This window comes from Emiliania huxleyi, assembly GCF_000372725.1.
Source record: "Emiliania huxleyi CCMP1516 unplaced genomic scaffold EMIHUscaffold_28, whole genome shotgun sequence".
In the NCBI taxonomy this organism is placed as follows: domain Eukaryota; phylum Haptophyta; order Isochrysidales; family Noelaerhabdaceae; genus Emiliania; species Emiliania huxleyi.
In genome coordinates, this window is record NW_005199926.1 from 13,189 (window position 1) to 28,045 (window position 14,857).

The window sequence follows — 14,857 nt, forward strand, 5'->3', positions numbered from 1 at the left end:
ACTGTACTCACGTGCGATTTTCGGACCCGAAGTTGTGCTTCTGTGTGAGGAGGCTCACAACCGGTATAAGTCGATATAAGGGCTTACGGGGCCGCCGCCCCGATCTTATTGGATTCCTCTCTTGCGACGCCGGTGATAGCATGGGTCTAAGAATCCGCACTGCCGGCGGCGATTGGCGGGGGAGGCCGCAAGCCGCGTCACCTGCCGGCGAGCTTCTCCTCCAGCCACTCGGTCGTGAGGTCCTCGGGGTCCGAGAGTGAGAACTGCTTCGCCACGCGAAACTTCTCGACGAGGGCAGGGACCAGTCGCGTGTACATCATCTTGAGCGACGCTGGCACGTTCGGCGGCATAAAGACAACGAAAGCGATCGGGTACGAGACCCGCCCATCCGTGTGGCTCTGCTTGTGAATGAATAGCAGGTAGCGCGGCTCGATCGCATCCTCGATCTTCTCTGCGAGATCCTCGATCGAGGAGAGGCCCTTGCAGCTCTCTTCGATCTGGAGCTCGTCCGAAGAGTGGACGATGCGGATGACCATCGCGTCGCCCGACGAGCCTCGAAGCTGGAAAGACTTGATCGCGGCGGACATGCCATCCGCCATCTTGTACCCGAGTACCTCGTCCGCCATGTACATGTGCGACTCTGTTCTGGTCGGCGACCGCAGCGTGCCGGCACCACACGTGTGTGCTGCCCTTGGGGAGCGCTCGGCTGCGCGTCGGCGAGGGAGCGGGTGCGCCGACGACGCCGACTGCAAAATGCGGAAGGCCTCTGAAAGGAAGAAAACGCGCGAAGTCGCGCCGGAGTTCCGCGTAGGCCAGGCGCGAAAGTTGTACAACGAACGGTCCTCGGCGTCTCGCGCCGCGCCCGGGGAGTATGGTTCGACCCCCCCAACAACCAACCCCAAAACAAAACAGCACGGCTGCTCACAAGAGTCAAGACCAAGAGAGGGAAAAAGGGAGGGAGCCGAGCCAGAATGAGCCATGACCGGCGGGACAACATGTGAGGCAGAGAGGATGCGACGTCTTGTGGGGCGTCCAGTATCGAGCTCGGGTGCGGGAGAGAGAGCGTGTTGTGTTGTGGAGGGGCGGACATCGAGCCGAAGGCGTGCTCGAAGAAGCCCCTCAGGTGCCTGTGCGCCGACCACCCCCCGGTGTTTTGACACCATTATTCGGTATATTAACCTCGCGGCCGCCTAGATAGACTGAAAGACTAGACACCGCAGGATACGCGGCTCCGGCGGCAGTTGCGCTCGACCGCTGCAGCAGCTACTGCTGCTGCTGCTGCTGCTGCGCTGCTGCGGCTGCTTCTTCTGCTGCTGCTGCGGCTGCTGCGCCGCGCGCTACCGCAAGATACGAATTCCCACTGCCCCGCCAGCCTGCCCGCCCGCCCGCCCGCCCGCCCATCCTCACGCCCGCCCGCCCGCCCATACCCTTTTCCAGCAGCAACTAACATGCACAGGCGCTCGATTTCCCATCTCGCTGCCTACTCGCTGCCTCGAGGGAGGAGGGGAAGAGGTCAGGCAGCATTCAATTGCGCTTGGCGCGAGGCCCCTCCCCGAAAGGCAAGCATTAGACCCATGAAACCGAGACCCCTCCCCCCCCGCCCCGATCCCCCCACCCCCTTGCTCCCCTCCCCCCCCTCGGGAGGGCCGAACTGAGGCGCCCGTGGGGACCCCACAATTCCCTTCCCCCCTCGGAGGGGGCCGGACGGAGGCGTACCCCGTGGGCCCCGCTCTTTCCCTTGCATAGCGGCCACTCTTCGGATCGCTGGTCGAGCGACCCGGGGGATGCCCCGCGCGCCTGACCCAGGCGCGAGAAACGAATCTGCGAGGCGAGGCCGCTCACGCGGCCCGATGGGGAGGAACGGGGCGAGCCCCCTCCAACCCACCCGCGCTAGGTCTCGGGGGACGAAGGGGTCACACCCGACGACCTCGGGAACTAGCCGGGGCAGTCGGAGAAGTGGCAACTCCGTGCACTGACGGTCGGCCGCCAGAAAACACGCCTCCGTGGCTCGGGTTACACCAATCCTCGCTACCCAACGCGGCCAAAGGATATCCACCTCGAGAACCTCGAGAGCTCACAAAAAAACAACCGCCACCTTTCATTGCCAACTCGTCGTCGAAGCTCGTCGTCGCACCTCCTCGGGGCCCATGCTTACTCGCCTCTCGGCTCGCCTCTCGACCGCCCCGCTCCGGCGGGCCGGCCACACGATGGCCGGCGACAAGTACATGCGGACGCCAGAGTCGTTCCAGGCAGTGCTGGACCGCTTCAAGAAGGACCGCGCCTGCGCTGTGCTTCGGACGCCGACTGCGGAGAAGTGTGCTCCGGCGATGGACGCCGCGATCGACGGTGGCTTCCAGATCGTCGAGTTTACGCTGACCACGCCTGGCTGCCTCGACCGTGTCGCGGAGTACCGCGCAAAGTACGATGGGCTCAAGACGGGCAACGTGATGGTCGGCTGCGGCACGATCATGGATGTGCGCGCCTTGCTCTCGGGTGTGAGCTCACGGTGGGGCGGGCGGCTGACACACCGGACGCCCGTCCGCACAGATCGAGGACTGCAAGCTGGCCCTCGACGCCGGCGCCGAGTTCATCGTCGCGCCCGTGCTCGTCCCCGAGGTCGTGACGTGGTGCCGCACGCACAACGTCGTCATCATCCCGGGGACGCAGACGCCGTCCGAGGCGTACGCGGCGTACAAGGCGGGCGCGCCGGTGCAGAAGATCTTCCCCGGCGTCGCTGGCGGCGCCGCCTGGGTCAAGGCAGTCAAGGGTGCCCTGCCGATGCTGCAGCTCAACCCGACCTCTGGAGTCGACCTCGACAACGCGGGCGACTTTGTGCAGCTCGGATGCTCGGCACGCCGTCCACCCGCCCGCGCCACAGCCCTCCCCCTCCCGGAGCACCGCAGGGCCCGGCGCGAGAGGCAGCCAACCCTCTCCCTCTCCCTCTCTCTCTCCGCTCCGCAGATTGGCCTCGTCGCGCCGCTCTTCCCGCCTGACGTCATCGCCGGCAACAAGTGCTCGCCGCCCCCCTAGAAGAGCCTCACTCCCGCCTGCACTCCTCCTCCTCTGCACCCCGTCGCCCGCCGCCTCCCGTCTGCAGCTGTTTTTGTACTGCAGGTGGGACGTCGTGCACGCCAACGCGACCAAGGTGATCGGCAACGTCAAGGCGGCGCTGGCGTGAGCTCGAGTCGGACGCATGGACGTGGGAAGGGTTGACTTTGGGACTCTGTGGTGGGGTAGCTTTAGCGGGCACATGCTTGGCCGGCTGGGCGGCGAAACGCGTCCAACCTCCCGCACCGCCCACGACGCATGATGTATGTGCATGGTGTGGTGTGCGTTAAACATGTTCTTTTCTTTTCCTGCTGTGCCCGTGGTGCGTGGTGCTAGTCCGTGCCCGTCTGCTGTAGAGCCCCGGTGACGCTAAAATTCTTTTCCCTGCTGCCACACCGCGTCCCGATTGAAGATCCCTCACACCAAGATCGTGCAGGGCGGGGACACATGTCCCTAAATCCCATCTCGTCTCAGAGTCGACCGTTTTTATTTATTTATTTATTTACCGCGTCCCGTCGTTGCGCGCCGCTCAAGCGCATCATGTCCATGCCACCCCCAGCCCAGCAGGCTGCAGTCGAGTGGGTGTTGGAGCACCTCGATCAGGTCGAGTCTTCGGCCGGCGGCGCCGATGCCACACTGGCTGCGCTCGTGCTCGACCTGCGGACAGAGCATGCTGCCGAAGCGGCTGGCCTTAGCCCGGAGACGGTGCTCGCAAAGGCCAAAATCGTCGAAGTTGGCGACCTCAGAAACATCCGCCGCCTGCTCACCGGGCCGCCATTCGGCTTCCCTTCCGAGTACGTCGCGAAAATCAGCACGGCCACCAAGTCGGCGGTCACCGAGCGGGCGGGCCGGCGTGGCATCTTTTGCCTCGTCGCGTGCGGAGCGCTGCCGTCACTCGGCGAGCCCGCGCCGAGCGCCTACAACATGGCCGTCGCCTCCGTCTTCATGAGCGACCTGCATGCGATGCGGGCCGAGGCCTGCGAGCCGCCCGCGGAGCGCGGCAAGGCCGGCACCGCTGCGTGCGCCGTCTGCGGAGCGGGCGGCGACCTCAAGGCGTGCGCCCGGTGCGGCACGGTGGCCTACTGCGGAAAGGAGCACCAGCTCGCCGACTGGAAGGGCGGCCACAAGCACAGCTGCAAGCAGCGCGCCCAGCTCTGCGAGGCGATCGCTGCGGCGCGCGGCAGCGCCGACTCTCTCGCCTCGGCCCGCGCGATCGTCGCGCGAATGAGCGACCTGCAGGTGGCGAGCGACTGCAGCAGGCTCGACTCTGGGATGCCGATCGGGGCGCAAGACAGCGTCTCGCTCGGCGAGGGCTTCCAGTTCGCTGCCGCCACGCGGACGCCGCCGCGAGAGTGCGTGGCTTGTGGGCCGCCGAGAGGGCCGCAGAGCCTCGCTGCGCTGGCCGAGGGGCTGCAGCTCGAGAGCGAAAGCCCCGGCTGAGCCCGAGCCGCGCAGTGGCCGGCACCTCGTCCGCTAAGAGACACAGATCTTCTTCGTCCGCTATCGACGTGTCTCGTGTGTGTATCGAGGGAGGTGGATCACAATAATTCCATTTTTGTGGTTTCTTTTTGGATTTTGGGTTGCCAAACAACAGCGGCCGGCGGCGATCTTGGGAGCGTTACAAAAACGTTCGTGAGGTGGTTGCCGGTGCGGTGAGTGCTGAGTCCGACATGAATGCCCTGCTGGCAACAAGCCATCGGCCGCGGCCCGCCGCTGCGTCTGTCTCCGCCCCACTCGACCTTACGACGCATCCCGACGTCCGCATTGCCAGTCCGGAAGGCCGAGCTGCCTCGAACAGGCCGTCTGTGAGTGATTTCCTCAGCGCAACGAGTCCTGGCACAAAGCAGACAGGGACCTCGCAGGTGGTGCCGACAGCATTGCGCACGGCGAATGATTCAAGCAAACAGCAGCTTCTCGCAAAGACGAGGGGAGATTCAGCAGCGGACTTTCTCAAGGCCATGGATTCCCGCGGCGGAGGCGCCGCGTCCAAGCTGGCGGCACCGTCAGCCTTTGATTCGTCAACAGTGGCAAACGACGTAGTCGGCAGACCGAGGTCTAGAATGAAGCTGCAAGACACGGGCGGTTCGTCCAACGTGCTTCTGGAGCGCGTTGCGCTCGCCGAGGCAAGATGTGAGCACGCGGCGCTCTCGGGGCAAAAGGCGGCGCGCCAGCTTGCTGCGCTGCGGGTGAGGTTTGTCCGCGTGGAGGAGGAGCGCGACGCCGTCCGAAAGCAGCTGAATCAGGCCCGGGACGAGGTCACAAAGCTGAGGGCCGACAACCAGTCGCTCAACACAAAGCTCTCTGCCCAAGCCGCCGCCTTGTGCTCTGAAGATGTGCCTCAACTAAGACGGGAGAATGCACGTCTCAGGGCCGAGCTGGAGAAGCTCCAGGCGGCGCCAGCGGGGCTTGGCAGCGGCGCAGCTCGCTCTCCAGCGCGAGACATGGACGCCATGGGCTCACGCGCGCCGAGTACTGCCGCGGTTGCCGCACAGAGCAGTCCGAGCGTGGCAGTCGCAATCCGGAAGGACCCGGCAACTGGACGTCACCGCATCTCGGTTCGCCCCGTTAACGGCGGCTTCGCCATCGCAACGGCACCAGCCAAGCCTTCTGTCGCTGCATTCCTCAGTACGGCACGCCCTGCGGGTGACGGCGCCGCGATCGCGACAGCCGCGCCTTCCGTCGGCAGCGCTGCTGCCTTTCTCGGCGCAACCTCGCCGCGCCGAGCAGATCGCCCGTCGGTGGGTGGGTTTTTGGATACGGTTGCGGCGCGGTAGAGGGCGTGCATATAAATTGTTTTTAGAAGCTGCAAGACTTGAGCACTTGGAGTGCGTCGCCGTCGGTAGCCTCAGCCGGATGCTCGGGCCGACTTGGAGCACTTGGAGTGCAGTTGGCAACCTCACATCCGATGGCAGCAGCCGCGAATTCTTTTTGTGTGCTGTCGGCCTGGGTTCCAACTTTTTCCGGGGTATGGTATGGTACGCTCGGCGGCCCAAAGGGGGGGGGGGGTATGGTCCTGACCGCCCAAGACTAGCCTACCATACCAGACCCCGGAAAAAGTTGGAACCCTGTTGTTAGTTGCGCACCCAGCGGGCCGGATGCTCCTGACCCCGAATTCTTTTTGTGTGCGCGAGTCTCTTGGCCAGCTTGCGGGCACAGGACGCCGGCATTTAGCACGCTCGACACCCTCGCTCAGCTCCCCCGATGCCGCCGCAACACCACGCGGGCGTCTGGCTCGCGTCTGGGATGCTGCTCTTCTTCCTCGTTCGTCGCGTGGCTGGTCTGCAGAGGCGCCAGATCGCCATGTGCCACGGGACGGCTGCCGGCGAGGCAGCCCGGCCACTCTCGAAAGTGCACCACGCGACTGTTGCGCTCGTGCCTCCAGAGGAGTGCTGGCCGCCGATCCAGGAGGCGAGGCTTGAACTTCGCGACCGCGGCATCTACCGCTGGCCGCCGCACATCAACCTGCTCTACCCGTTTGCGCCCGCTGACGAGATGGCTCTGGCGCTGGCCCGCCTGGCTCCCGCGGCGGCAGCGCTGCCGCCGTTCGAGCTGGACCTCGACCAGCTGGGTACGTTTGGTGGTCGCAGGCGCGGCGTGCTCTGGGCAGCGCCTTCGGACGCGGCGCAGCTCGGCCGCCTGGTCGAGCTGCAGGCGGCCCTCCAAGCCGCGGCGCCCGAGTTTGACGACCAGCAGCGCGTCGGTGGCGGCGGCTTCGTGCCGCACATGACCCTCTCGCACTTTGACTCGCTCGACGAAGCGGAGGCGGCGCGCGCAGCTCTCGCGCCGCGCTGGCGTCCCGTCCGCTTCACGCTCGGCGGCGGCGCGGCGGGGCAGACAGCGGTTCACCTGATGTGGCGTGACGGAGGAAGCGGACAGTTTAAGCGTGCCGCCAGCCTCCCGCTCGGCGTCGCTCCGGACGCGCCGCTGCCACCACTGCTCGACCCGCCACACTGCTTCCCGCAGATGCCGGAGGAAGAGGAGGCGTGGGTGGTCGAGGCGCGGAAGGCGGCAGCCAAGGGGCGCAAGGGACGCCGGAGGCGCTCGCCCCGCCGCAGTCCGGAGGAGCGAGCGGCGGTGGCGGCGAGGACCCCAGAGGAGATTGCAGCCATCCGTGCCGCGCGAGCGGCGGCGCGGCGTGAGGCAGACCCGTCGGCATAGTCAACGCTCATTCGTCATTGTGATTTGTGTAGCGTGTAGGCGGTCGTGTGGCATTTTTAAATACTCTCGTGAGCTGTGAACAGACGCACTTGCCTTCGGGGGCAAGTACCCAAATCCCAAATCCGCTAGGTTGGGCGTGCTTTCACAGCCTCACCACGAGAGTAATTTTTAAAACACGCGTTCTATTATCAGTAACCAGCCTCCGGCGGGGCCCCCCGCTACAGTGTGGCTCAACACAAGTGACAAGATTTAGACATAATAATCTAATCTCCCGACTTGTCCGCGGCCTCGCCCACAATGCCTCTAAAGTCTGAGAGGATCTTTCCCGCCCGCGCGCGCCCGTACATCTCCCTCATCTTCGCAACTAAGGCCGCCGGGATCGGCTTCAGGACTCGATTGACATCCAGAGGCCGACCATCTGGCCACTGCCAGTCTGGAAAAGAGAAGCGTAGGTGCATGCAGTTGGCACCGTTCCCACAGCAGGGAGGGAAGAGCGTCAAGCACCCCGGGTGCTCCCTGTGCTCTCTCGGTTTGAAGGTGAGGCGGTCCGGGTCCCAGACCATGAGATCCATGCCAGTCACGTGGTGTGGGATGAGGTCGGAGGTGTTGTGGACGGCGAGGACGGCGGCGACGGTGGGCTCGGACTGCGTCGAGGTAGGCGAAAGGTAGACCAGGTCCCCGCGGCGAGGCCTCGCTCGAGGGTCGAGGGGCCGGCGCAGCCGCTGCCCGCAGCCTCGCCGGGCCTCAAATTCACTTTGAATTTCCCATCCACGTCGCTCGTCGTTCTCCGCCAGACGCTTCTCCGCTCTCGCCTCCTCCACCGAGCCCTCCTCTGTGCACATGGCACGGTGAGCTTCGAGGAGCGCACTCTCCTCCGGCGTCGGCTCGAGTGCGCGTGAGTCGCCTTCAAGAAGCACGAGATGCACCCCAACTGCAGCAAGCGACGCAGCCACCTCTGAGGGGGAGAGAAGCCTACGCAGCCGACCCGGCAAGCAGACCACGCCGCGCTGCTTCGGTGGCTCGCGCACGTCCTCCCGGCGGTTGAGCAAGTAGGCAGGCACAGGCTCCCTGCAGCGCGGCGGCTCGGGTTGACTGCTCACCACTTTGTCGAGCTGCCGCTTGAGCTCGCCCAAGCTCATCCATCTCCGAATGGAGTAGCGGGGCGGCTCATCCGTACGCCCGTACCCTGTATGCCAGCCCACTCCTGGCCGGAACCAGATGTCGACCTCGAGCATGACGGGCAAAGGCACGCCCTTGCAGTAGCAGCAGCCGGAGCAGCCCCGCCGTGCGCACGCCGGCGCGCCGACTGGGAGATGGTCTCCAAACTGGTCGGGGTAGACAATCTCGATTGTGCGCCCGCGGTACTCGTAGTTGCCAGTCACCACCTCGCCGTTCTCAAGGTAGCGGCTGAGCCAGTTGGAAAAGTGAATTTGAGGCCCACAGCGAGACTGCACCTTGCCGTCCCACAGCGAGAGGAAGTCGCTCTGGATCTCGGCGACCTCCGAGTCGCTGAGGATGTCGTCTACGCCCGGGAGAAACTCGGACGCGGTCTGCTCCTGCTGACAGAAGAGCTCCCACTGCTTCTTCTTCAAAAATGAGTGCCCGCCGATGCTGCGGAAGTCACCGAGGCCGAGAAGGCCAGAATCACGGTCGAGCAGGTCACTGCGCAAAATGAACAGCTGTTTCCGGCGGATGCTGTCAGCTGTGGGCATGCACTGGCGGCGAAATATCAAGCGGCCGCAGTCGGCCGCTTGAGGCCCGCAGCCTGCGGGGCAGCTCCACACAAACAGCTCACGCCGCTGGACCCGCTCCTCAGCTTGCACTTGGCGCTCAAGGCGGCGGATAATCCTGTCCAGGACGAAGCTCACCTCGCGCTGCTGCACACGATCCTCACGACCGCTCTCGCGCAGCGCGCGTTGGCGGCCAGCCTCGGCCTCTGCGTGGGCCTGCGCTGCTGCGCTCAAATCCATTGACCTGATCTTGCGCTCCTCGCGCTTGCGGTGCCGGTCGTCGCGCCGCTTTGCAGCGCTCGCCGGCTCGCCGTCGGGTGGCAGCGTGTAGTCGACCGTCGCGCTGGCCGGGCGCTTCGTGCCGAGCGGCGTCGTCACGACCGCGCTGATCGAGCGCGTCGCGTGCTGCTTGCCGGGCGAAACGACCAGCGCCGACACGCTCAGCTGCTGCACGCCCGGTGCGTGCTCGTCAACCCAGCCAGGCTGCACGAGCAAGCTGCTGCCCGCCGCCGATCCGCCGCTCCCGGGCTGGCTGCGCGGCGCCGCGCGCATCCGCTCGAGTTCGCGGAGCTTGTCCAACCAGTTCGAGACCTTGCTCCGCTGCTTTATCGGCTTTCCCATCGCCTCGGCCGCGGCGAACTCATCTGAGTGAGCGCCGTGGAGCATGGCCTGCGCCGCTGCGACGAGCCGCCAGTCGGCTTTCTTCGTCCTGATCAGGCCCGCGTCCTTGAGCGCAGCGATTGCAGCCGTCGCGTCGGCCTCGGCCATTGCTCAGAATTGCAACGGCGAACGCGCTGCGGCCACGCGCTTTTTGCCGCCGCTTTTTGGGGCGCGTGCATCGTCAGAATTTTTGTCGCGACGTACGGTTTTCCAAAAGGGGTCTTTGAGGCAACCCAGCTCGCGACTAGTTTGTTTTCGTAAACGTAGTAAATGCCCCCCGCTGGTACGTCCTACGTCGCACGAGTGCAACTGGGTAGCGGGGGGCTATAACACAGGTAACCATCATGGTGTCGGATCAACAGTGTATTCGTACGGCTCCAGGAAAAACCGCTCCTTAACGACGACTACGCGGCCCGTTTTAGGCAGTGATGATACACCACGCGCGCTGCGCCACTTGCAAGCGCCACGGAATAAATACTCGCTCCAACAAAAATACGATGATCTCATAGCTGCTCAGCGCTGGCCGCTCCTGCATTGCGCGCCCGGAAGCGGCCCTGGAGCACGCTCCACCAGGTTGTCCAGACCATCGATACGGCGCTCACGTACGGGATGCGCCAGTGAGGCGGCACCAGCCGGAAGCCCACAAAGGAGGCGGGCAGCCAGAGGCTCCAGTTGGCATAGAGCGACTCCTTCAACTCCGTCCTCAGCCGGTGCTGGACGTGCTCCACGCCGCACGCAACGCCTCGCGCCCACGCGCCCTGCAGCAGCGCGTCGATAGAGTAGAAAAGTGGGAAGTAGAGGAGCGGCACATGCACGAGCTGGTCCAGCGCCGCCTTGCCGGCCGAGGCGAGGGCTGTCGTCCCCGGGACGAGCCGCTCGAACAGCCGGCAGTAGAGGTAGTACTGCCCGAAGCCCATCCAGCCTCCGCCAAAGAGGGTGAAGACCGCCGTTCGCCGGAGGTCGAGCGTCTCCAACGACCGTCCCTTCACTGCCGTCTGCACAAGCACGTCGGCTGCCGTAGTCTTGACTGCCGCGCTGGTGGCGCCAAAGGCTACCGGCCGCGCAGCCGCCATCGCGTTGAGCGACCTGATGGTGGCTGATAAGGACGGCAGGCTGAACATAGTTGTTGGAGAGAGAGGGGAGAGGAAGGACGCGTTTCCACTCTTGGCTGCTCGTTCTCAGCGCAGCGCTCTTGCATTCACACCCGCACAGCACACTGAGGTATTTTTATGTTCCCCCACCCGGGTGGGGGAATTTTATATTTAGCAATATGAGCCGCCGTCCCCACTCGAACTCGAGTCCGCCGACCGCTATAGGTCGAGCGGGGAGAGAGGCGCTGCCTCCACGGCGGGGACGGAGGCGACACCTCCGTCCCCACCGCCATTGGTTCGAGCGGCAAGCCTTAGGTAGAGCGGGGACGGAGACGTGGAAAAGCGTGCTTGTGAGTGGAAGCCACAAGCGCGCTGGCTCCGGTCGTTTGTAAATGAGGGTGTTTTTCTGTGTGTGTGTTTTCTTGAAGCCTTTCTTAAACTGGGTAACGAACCCCTGTCACTCCGTGAAGTGAACAGAAGAGAGGTGTGAACAGACTGGCGTGCTGATCGTGAAGAGGCGCCATGTCATCGGACACCGAGAGCACGGTCTGCGACCCGCGGTTAGAGGTCGCATCCGAGCCGCAAGTCCCCAAGGGGCCGGGCCAGATAAGGCGCGTGCCCCAGCTGTTCACAGCAACAGCACGGTCTACCCCCGTCGTCCCACCCCAAGTGCAGCAGCTTGGTAGCGGCGGATGGGACGCCAAGAAGAAGGCCGAGTGCCCCAAGTCGCCATTCCTTGGCCACAACTCGGCCTGGCTGAACGAGCTCGCCGACATCCCGATCGGATCGGGCGTCCTCTTCGAGCGCCTGTGCCACGCGTGCCCCGAGGTTCGAGATGACGCCAAAATGTCGGCCATCGCGATTTTTTCGACGCACCGGCAGTTCAAGTGCTTTTGCCCCGCCGAATGCGCGGCAAACCTGAAGGAGCGCTACTGCGGCTGCTTCAGCACCTGCCGGTCGGAGCTCTACGACCACCTCTCGCGCTGCCTCTTGATGCTCGTGTCTAACGTCAAGAGGGAGACCCGCGCGAGCGACGTCGTCTCTAAAGAGGTTGTCTTGCAACTGCTCGAGGACGCCTGGCTCTTCGGATCGACGATATCCACAACCAATCAAGGGGGTGTGCCAGTCGACACGCTGCACATAGACAATGCAAGAGTCACCCTGGACACGTCGAGAGACATCTCGAAGGTCAAGATCCGACCAGTGCGCGACCCACGATCCGTACCGGTGTCACAGCCGGTCATGCCAATGCTATCCACTGCGCCTACAACGCTACCCTATGCAGCCGACCTGTGGCATCGACGCTACGGGCATATGCCCGCGTCGACCATGATGATGTTGCCACATGTCACGACGGGGTGTGAATTTAAGCTCACCCCGCAACAAGCCAAACGCCATCGGGATTCGTGTAGCATATGCATACAATCCCGAATGCGAAGGGCGCCCGAGACAAAGAAGGCGCCCCGTTTTGAGAAGTCGCGCGCCCCCGGCGAGCTTGTCCACTCGGACCTACTCGGACCGCTCCCCGCGAGTCTAGATGGGGGGTATCGGTACCTCGCTGTTTTTGTCGACGACTTCTCGCGCTACATCATGGTATATCCGATGCGAGAAAAGGGTGAACTCGAAGCCCAGTACGCCCGATTCGAGCAAGACATGTCGGAGTACTTCATCAGCCAGCGTCGCCAACTACACACTGATAATGGAGGGGAGTTCATGAGCAAGTCGCTGGCCGAATACCTCACCACGAATGAGATTAAACACACCACCAGCTCTCCCTACTCGCCGAACCAAAACGCCATCGCCGAACAGGCGATGTGGCGGCTCTGTTCGGTGGCGAGGGCGATGCTGCTTGAGTGCGGACTCCCTACCTGCCACTGGGCGATGGCGCTCACGCAAGCAGCGCTACGACTCAACATCACGCCTCGACGCACGATCCGAGCCGGATCCAAAATTAAAGGCGCGAGCCCCGACCCAAGCGATGTGGCCTGGACCACCCCTTATGAACGTCTAAAAGGGCGCAAGCCAAACGTGCGCTTCCTGCGTGTGTTTGGATGCCGGGCCTGGGTACTCAACGAGCCTATCCAAGGACGTGCCAAGCTCGAGTCAATCGCAACAGAGGGATGGTGCATCGGGCCAGCGCGATACTCGCGTGGAATGGTCATTTACATCCCCGACAGCGAATCGCCCAACGACTTAACAAAAGGCAAGTACAAGATCACCCGGAACATCCGGGTAGACGAGTCGTTCACACCTAAGGGACGCGTCGACAGAGGGCCATCACTAGCGCCTCCGATCGTCGCGGGGAGTGAACGCCCCCAGGCAAAGGACGTGATACTCTTCCGAGTCCCTGCCAAAGCAAAGCCTGGTGACGTGCTCGATGTCACCTCGCCCAAGACGGGTAGAAGCGTGCAAATACGCGTCGCCGAGAGGATGTACCCAGAAACATACTGGACGGCGTACGACACGACCATCCCGAACGCCGACGACGCTGTCTTTGGCACAGCGCAATCGATAATCGACGCGAGCGCTGATGGAGCCGACGCTGGGAGCACCACTGCACCCTCGCGGGGCCTTCCCACAGAGGGGGTGCTAGTCGGCGGCAAAAGCAAGCAGCTCAAGAAGATATCCAAGCGCGCTCGCGACAACGCCATCAAGGGTGGCCCCGTCAACAGCCCGTCGTCTAACCCGACACTTCCACCAACCTGGGTGACAGCTGTTCCAGGGGGTGGCGCCTCCGGGGACGATGTCACCTGGGCAACTCCGGTCCCACCGCCCAGGGTGACCGCTGTGCCCGGAGGGCCCAAAGGTACTGACGTGACTTGGGCGAGCGTCGCTGGGCGCCATGACAGCCAGCAGCCTACACCCCAAGCCTCGGCTGAGGGGGTGGACGGCGCGCAGCTCGTGACTGCGAACATGACGCATACAATGCGCATGCACAGGACAGACTTCGAGGAGCTCAGTGAGGCTCTCGAAGACGGTGACGAGGAAGCGATCGAGCAGTTCATCACCAAGCAGAAGATGTTACGAGGCGATGACCCCGACATCACATACACGGTCGGCATCCCCCCAAGCTGCAAGTCTGCCCTAACGGGCCCTGACAAAGAGAAATGGATGCCGTCATACACTGAGGAGCTAACGGCACTCCAACAAAATAAGACGTTCTCCGTAGAGGACATCCCCGCCGGCGTCCATGTCATCGACCCAACAGTTGTGCGAGATGTCAAACGTGATGAGAACGGCCGCCCAGACCGCTGGAAGACGCGCGTCTGCGCTCGAGGCTTCATGCAGCGGCTGGGCGAACATTACTTCAACACGTTCAGCAACACGGTTCGATATGAGACGCTGCGGCTACTTATGGCGATAGCCGCAGGCAACGACCTCGCCCTTACGAGTCTTGACATCAAGACGGCTTACCTCAACGGCTACATCGAAGGGGGCGTCCAGATCTACATGCGCTTTCCTGCCGGATGGCACTTTGAGGGTGACGGATTCGACTACACCTTCAAATACACTGGTGATCACACGCGCAAGAGGGGGCGTCCCGAGCGTGGACTACGATTGGTCAAGGCCATCTACGGTCTGAAGCAGAGCGGAGCACTCTGGGAAGAGACGCTCCGATCGTTCCTACTCTCCATCAACGCCGTCCAGTGCGTCGTTGACCCGTGCCTGTGGCGGTACTCCAAAGGCGGCAACACCCTGCTCTTCGTCGTGTACGTTGACGACATCGTGATCGCCTGCTCCAACCAAGACTTTCGCGATGCGTTTGTGAGCATGCTCCAAGAGCGATTCACATTGCGCGACAATGGCCCACTCACCTGGGTGTTCGGTTCTGCCGTCGAGCAGGACCTAGAGCAAGGCACCGTTAGCTTTCACCAAAAGCTCTTCATTCAAGATACCGTCAAGGAGTTCCTGGGCGACGACCCCCGCCCCAGTAAGCGCGCCGTACCGTGCAACGACGACATCACCAATCTCACCCACCTCGAAGAGGGTGAGATGATGCACCCACGATACGCCGAAATTGTTGGCAAGATAGGGTGGTTGGCCAACATCTCCCGACCAGACATTGGCTACGCCTACTCGACGCTCTCAAAGTTCCTAAAGGGGGGCGGGGAGCGCCATTTCAACATTGCCCTTGGCGTCCTCGCTTACCTGGACAAGACAAGGGACAAG

The 14,857-nt window shown here is 63.5% G+C and overlaps 7 protein-coding genes across 7 annotated transcripts in view; 4 read left to right on the top strand and 3 right to left on the bottom strand.

The window, feature by feature from the left end:
* EMIHUDRAFT_206853 (hypothetical protein) overlaps window positions 1–626 on the bottom strand; it is a gene marked incomplete at both ends in the record, with an annotated part of 2,620 nt that extends 1,994 nt beyond the window's left edge. The window contains 2 exons of the mRNA XM_005776257.1: window positions 8–40; window positions 202–626. Coding sequence (XP_005776314.1) covers window positions 8–40; window positions 202–626 — 458 coding nt within the window. The remainder of the gene's footprint in view (window positions 1–7; window positions 41–201) is intronic.
* Window positions 627–2,154: 1,528 nt separating this feature from the next.
* On the top strand, window positions 2,155–3,400 carry EMIHUDRAFT_435466 (hypothetical protein). Its single transcript, XM_005776258.1, has 4 exons — window positions 2,155–2,474; window positions 2,548–2,850; window positions 2,962–3,011; window positions 3,115–3,400. The coding sequence occupies exons 1-4, from the start codon at window positions 2,208–2,210 to the stop codon at window positions 3,176–3,178; spliced, it is 684 nt and encodes a 227-aa protein (XP_005776315.1). The 5' UTR covers window positions 2,155–2,207; the 3' UTR covers window positions 3,179–3,400.
* A 194-nt stretch (window positions 3,401–3,594) lies between these two features.
* EMIHUDRAFT_206855 (hypothetical protein) lies at window positions 3,595–4,488 on the top strand (the record flags this gene model as incomplete). The annotated part of the gene is made up of 1 exon (XM_005776259.1): window positions 3,595–4,488. The coding sequence occupies one exon, from the start codon at window positions 3,595–3,597 to the stop codon at window positions 4,486–4,488; it is 894 nt and encodes a 297-aa protein (XP_005776316.1).
* Window positions 4,489–5,006: 518 nt separating this feature from the next.
* EMIHUDRAFT_206856 (hypothetical protein) lies at window positions 5,007–5,822 on the top strand (the record flags this gene model as incomplete). Its single annotated transcript, XM_005776260.1, has 1 exon — window positions 5,007–5,822. The coding sequence occupies one exon, from the start codon at window positions 5,007–5,009 to the stop codon at window positions 5,820–5,822; it is 816 nt and encodes a 271-aa protein (XP_005776317.1).
* A 427-nt stretch (window positions 5,823–6,249) lies between these two features.
* On the top strand, window positions 6,250–7,206 carry EMIHUDRAFT_206857 (hypothetical protein; the record flags this gene model as incomplete). The annotated part of the gene is made up of 1 exon (XM_005776261.1): window positions 6,250–7,206. One exon carries the CDS (start codon window positions 6,250–6,252, stop codon window positions 7,204–7,206), a length of 957 nt encoding a protein of 318 aa, XP_005776318.1.
* Window positions 7,207–7,469: 263 nt separating this feature from the next.
* Window positions 7,470–9,704, bottom strand: EMIHUDRAFT_206858 (hypothetical protein; the record flags this gene model as incomplete). Its single annotated transcript, XM_005776262.1, has 1 exon — window positions 7,470–9,704. The coding sequence occupies one exon, from the start codon at window positions 9,702–9,704 to the stop codon at window positions 7,470–7,472; it is 2,235 nt and encodes a 744-aa protein (XP_005776319.1).
* Window positions 9,705–10,014: 310 nt separating this feature from the next.
* EMIHUDRAFT_206859 (hypothetical protein) lies at window positions 10,015–10,717 on the bottom strand (the record flags this gene model as incomplete). The annotated part of the gene is made up of 2 exons (XM_005776263.1): window positions 10,015–10,125; window positions 10,199–10,717. 2 exons carry the CDS (start codon window positions 10,715–10,717, stop codon window positions 10,015–10,017), a joined length of 630 nt encoding a protein of 209 aa, XP_005776320.1.
* Between the last annotated feature and the right edge of the window lie 4,140 nt (window positions 10,718–14,857).

What these genes read in the sequence shown, in the direction of transcription:
- EMIHUDRAFT_435466 (XM_005776258.1), top strand. Translation starts at nt 2,208, where the DNA reads ATGGCCGGCGACAAGTACATGCGGACGCCAGAGTCGTTCCAGGCAGTG. An exon ending in GCTGCGGCACGATCATGGAT is followed by an intron (nt 2,475 to 2,547) that starts GTGCGCGCCTTG and finishes CCGTCCGCACAG; the next exon opens with ATCGAGGACTGCAAGCTGGC. An exon ending in GACGTCATCGCCGGCAACAA is followed by an intron (nt 3,012 to 3,114) that starts GTGCTCGCCGCC and finishes TTTGTACTGCAG; the next exon opens with GTGGGACGTCGTGCACGCCA.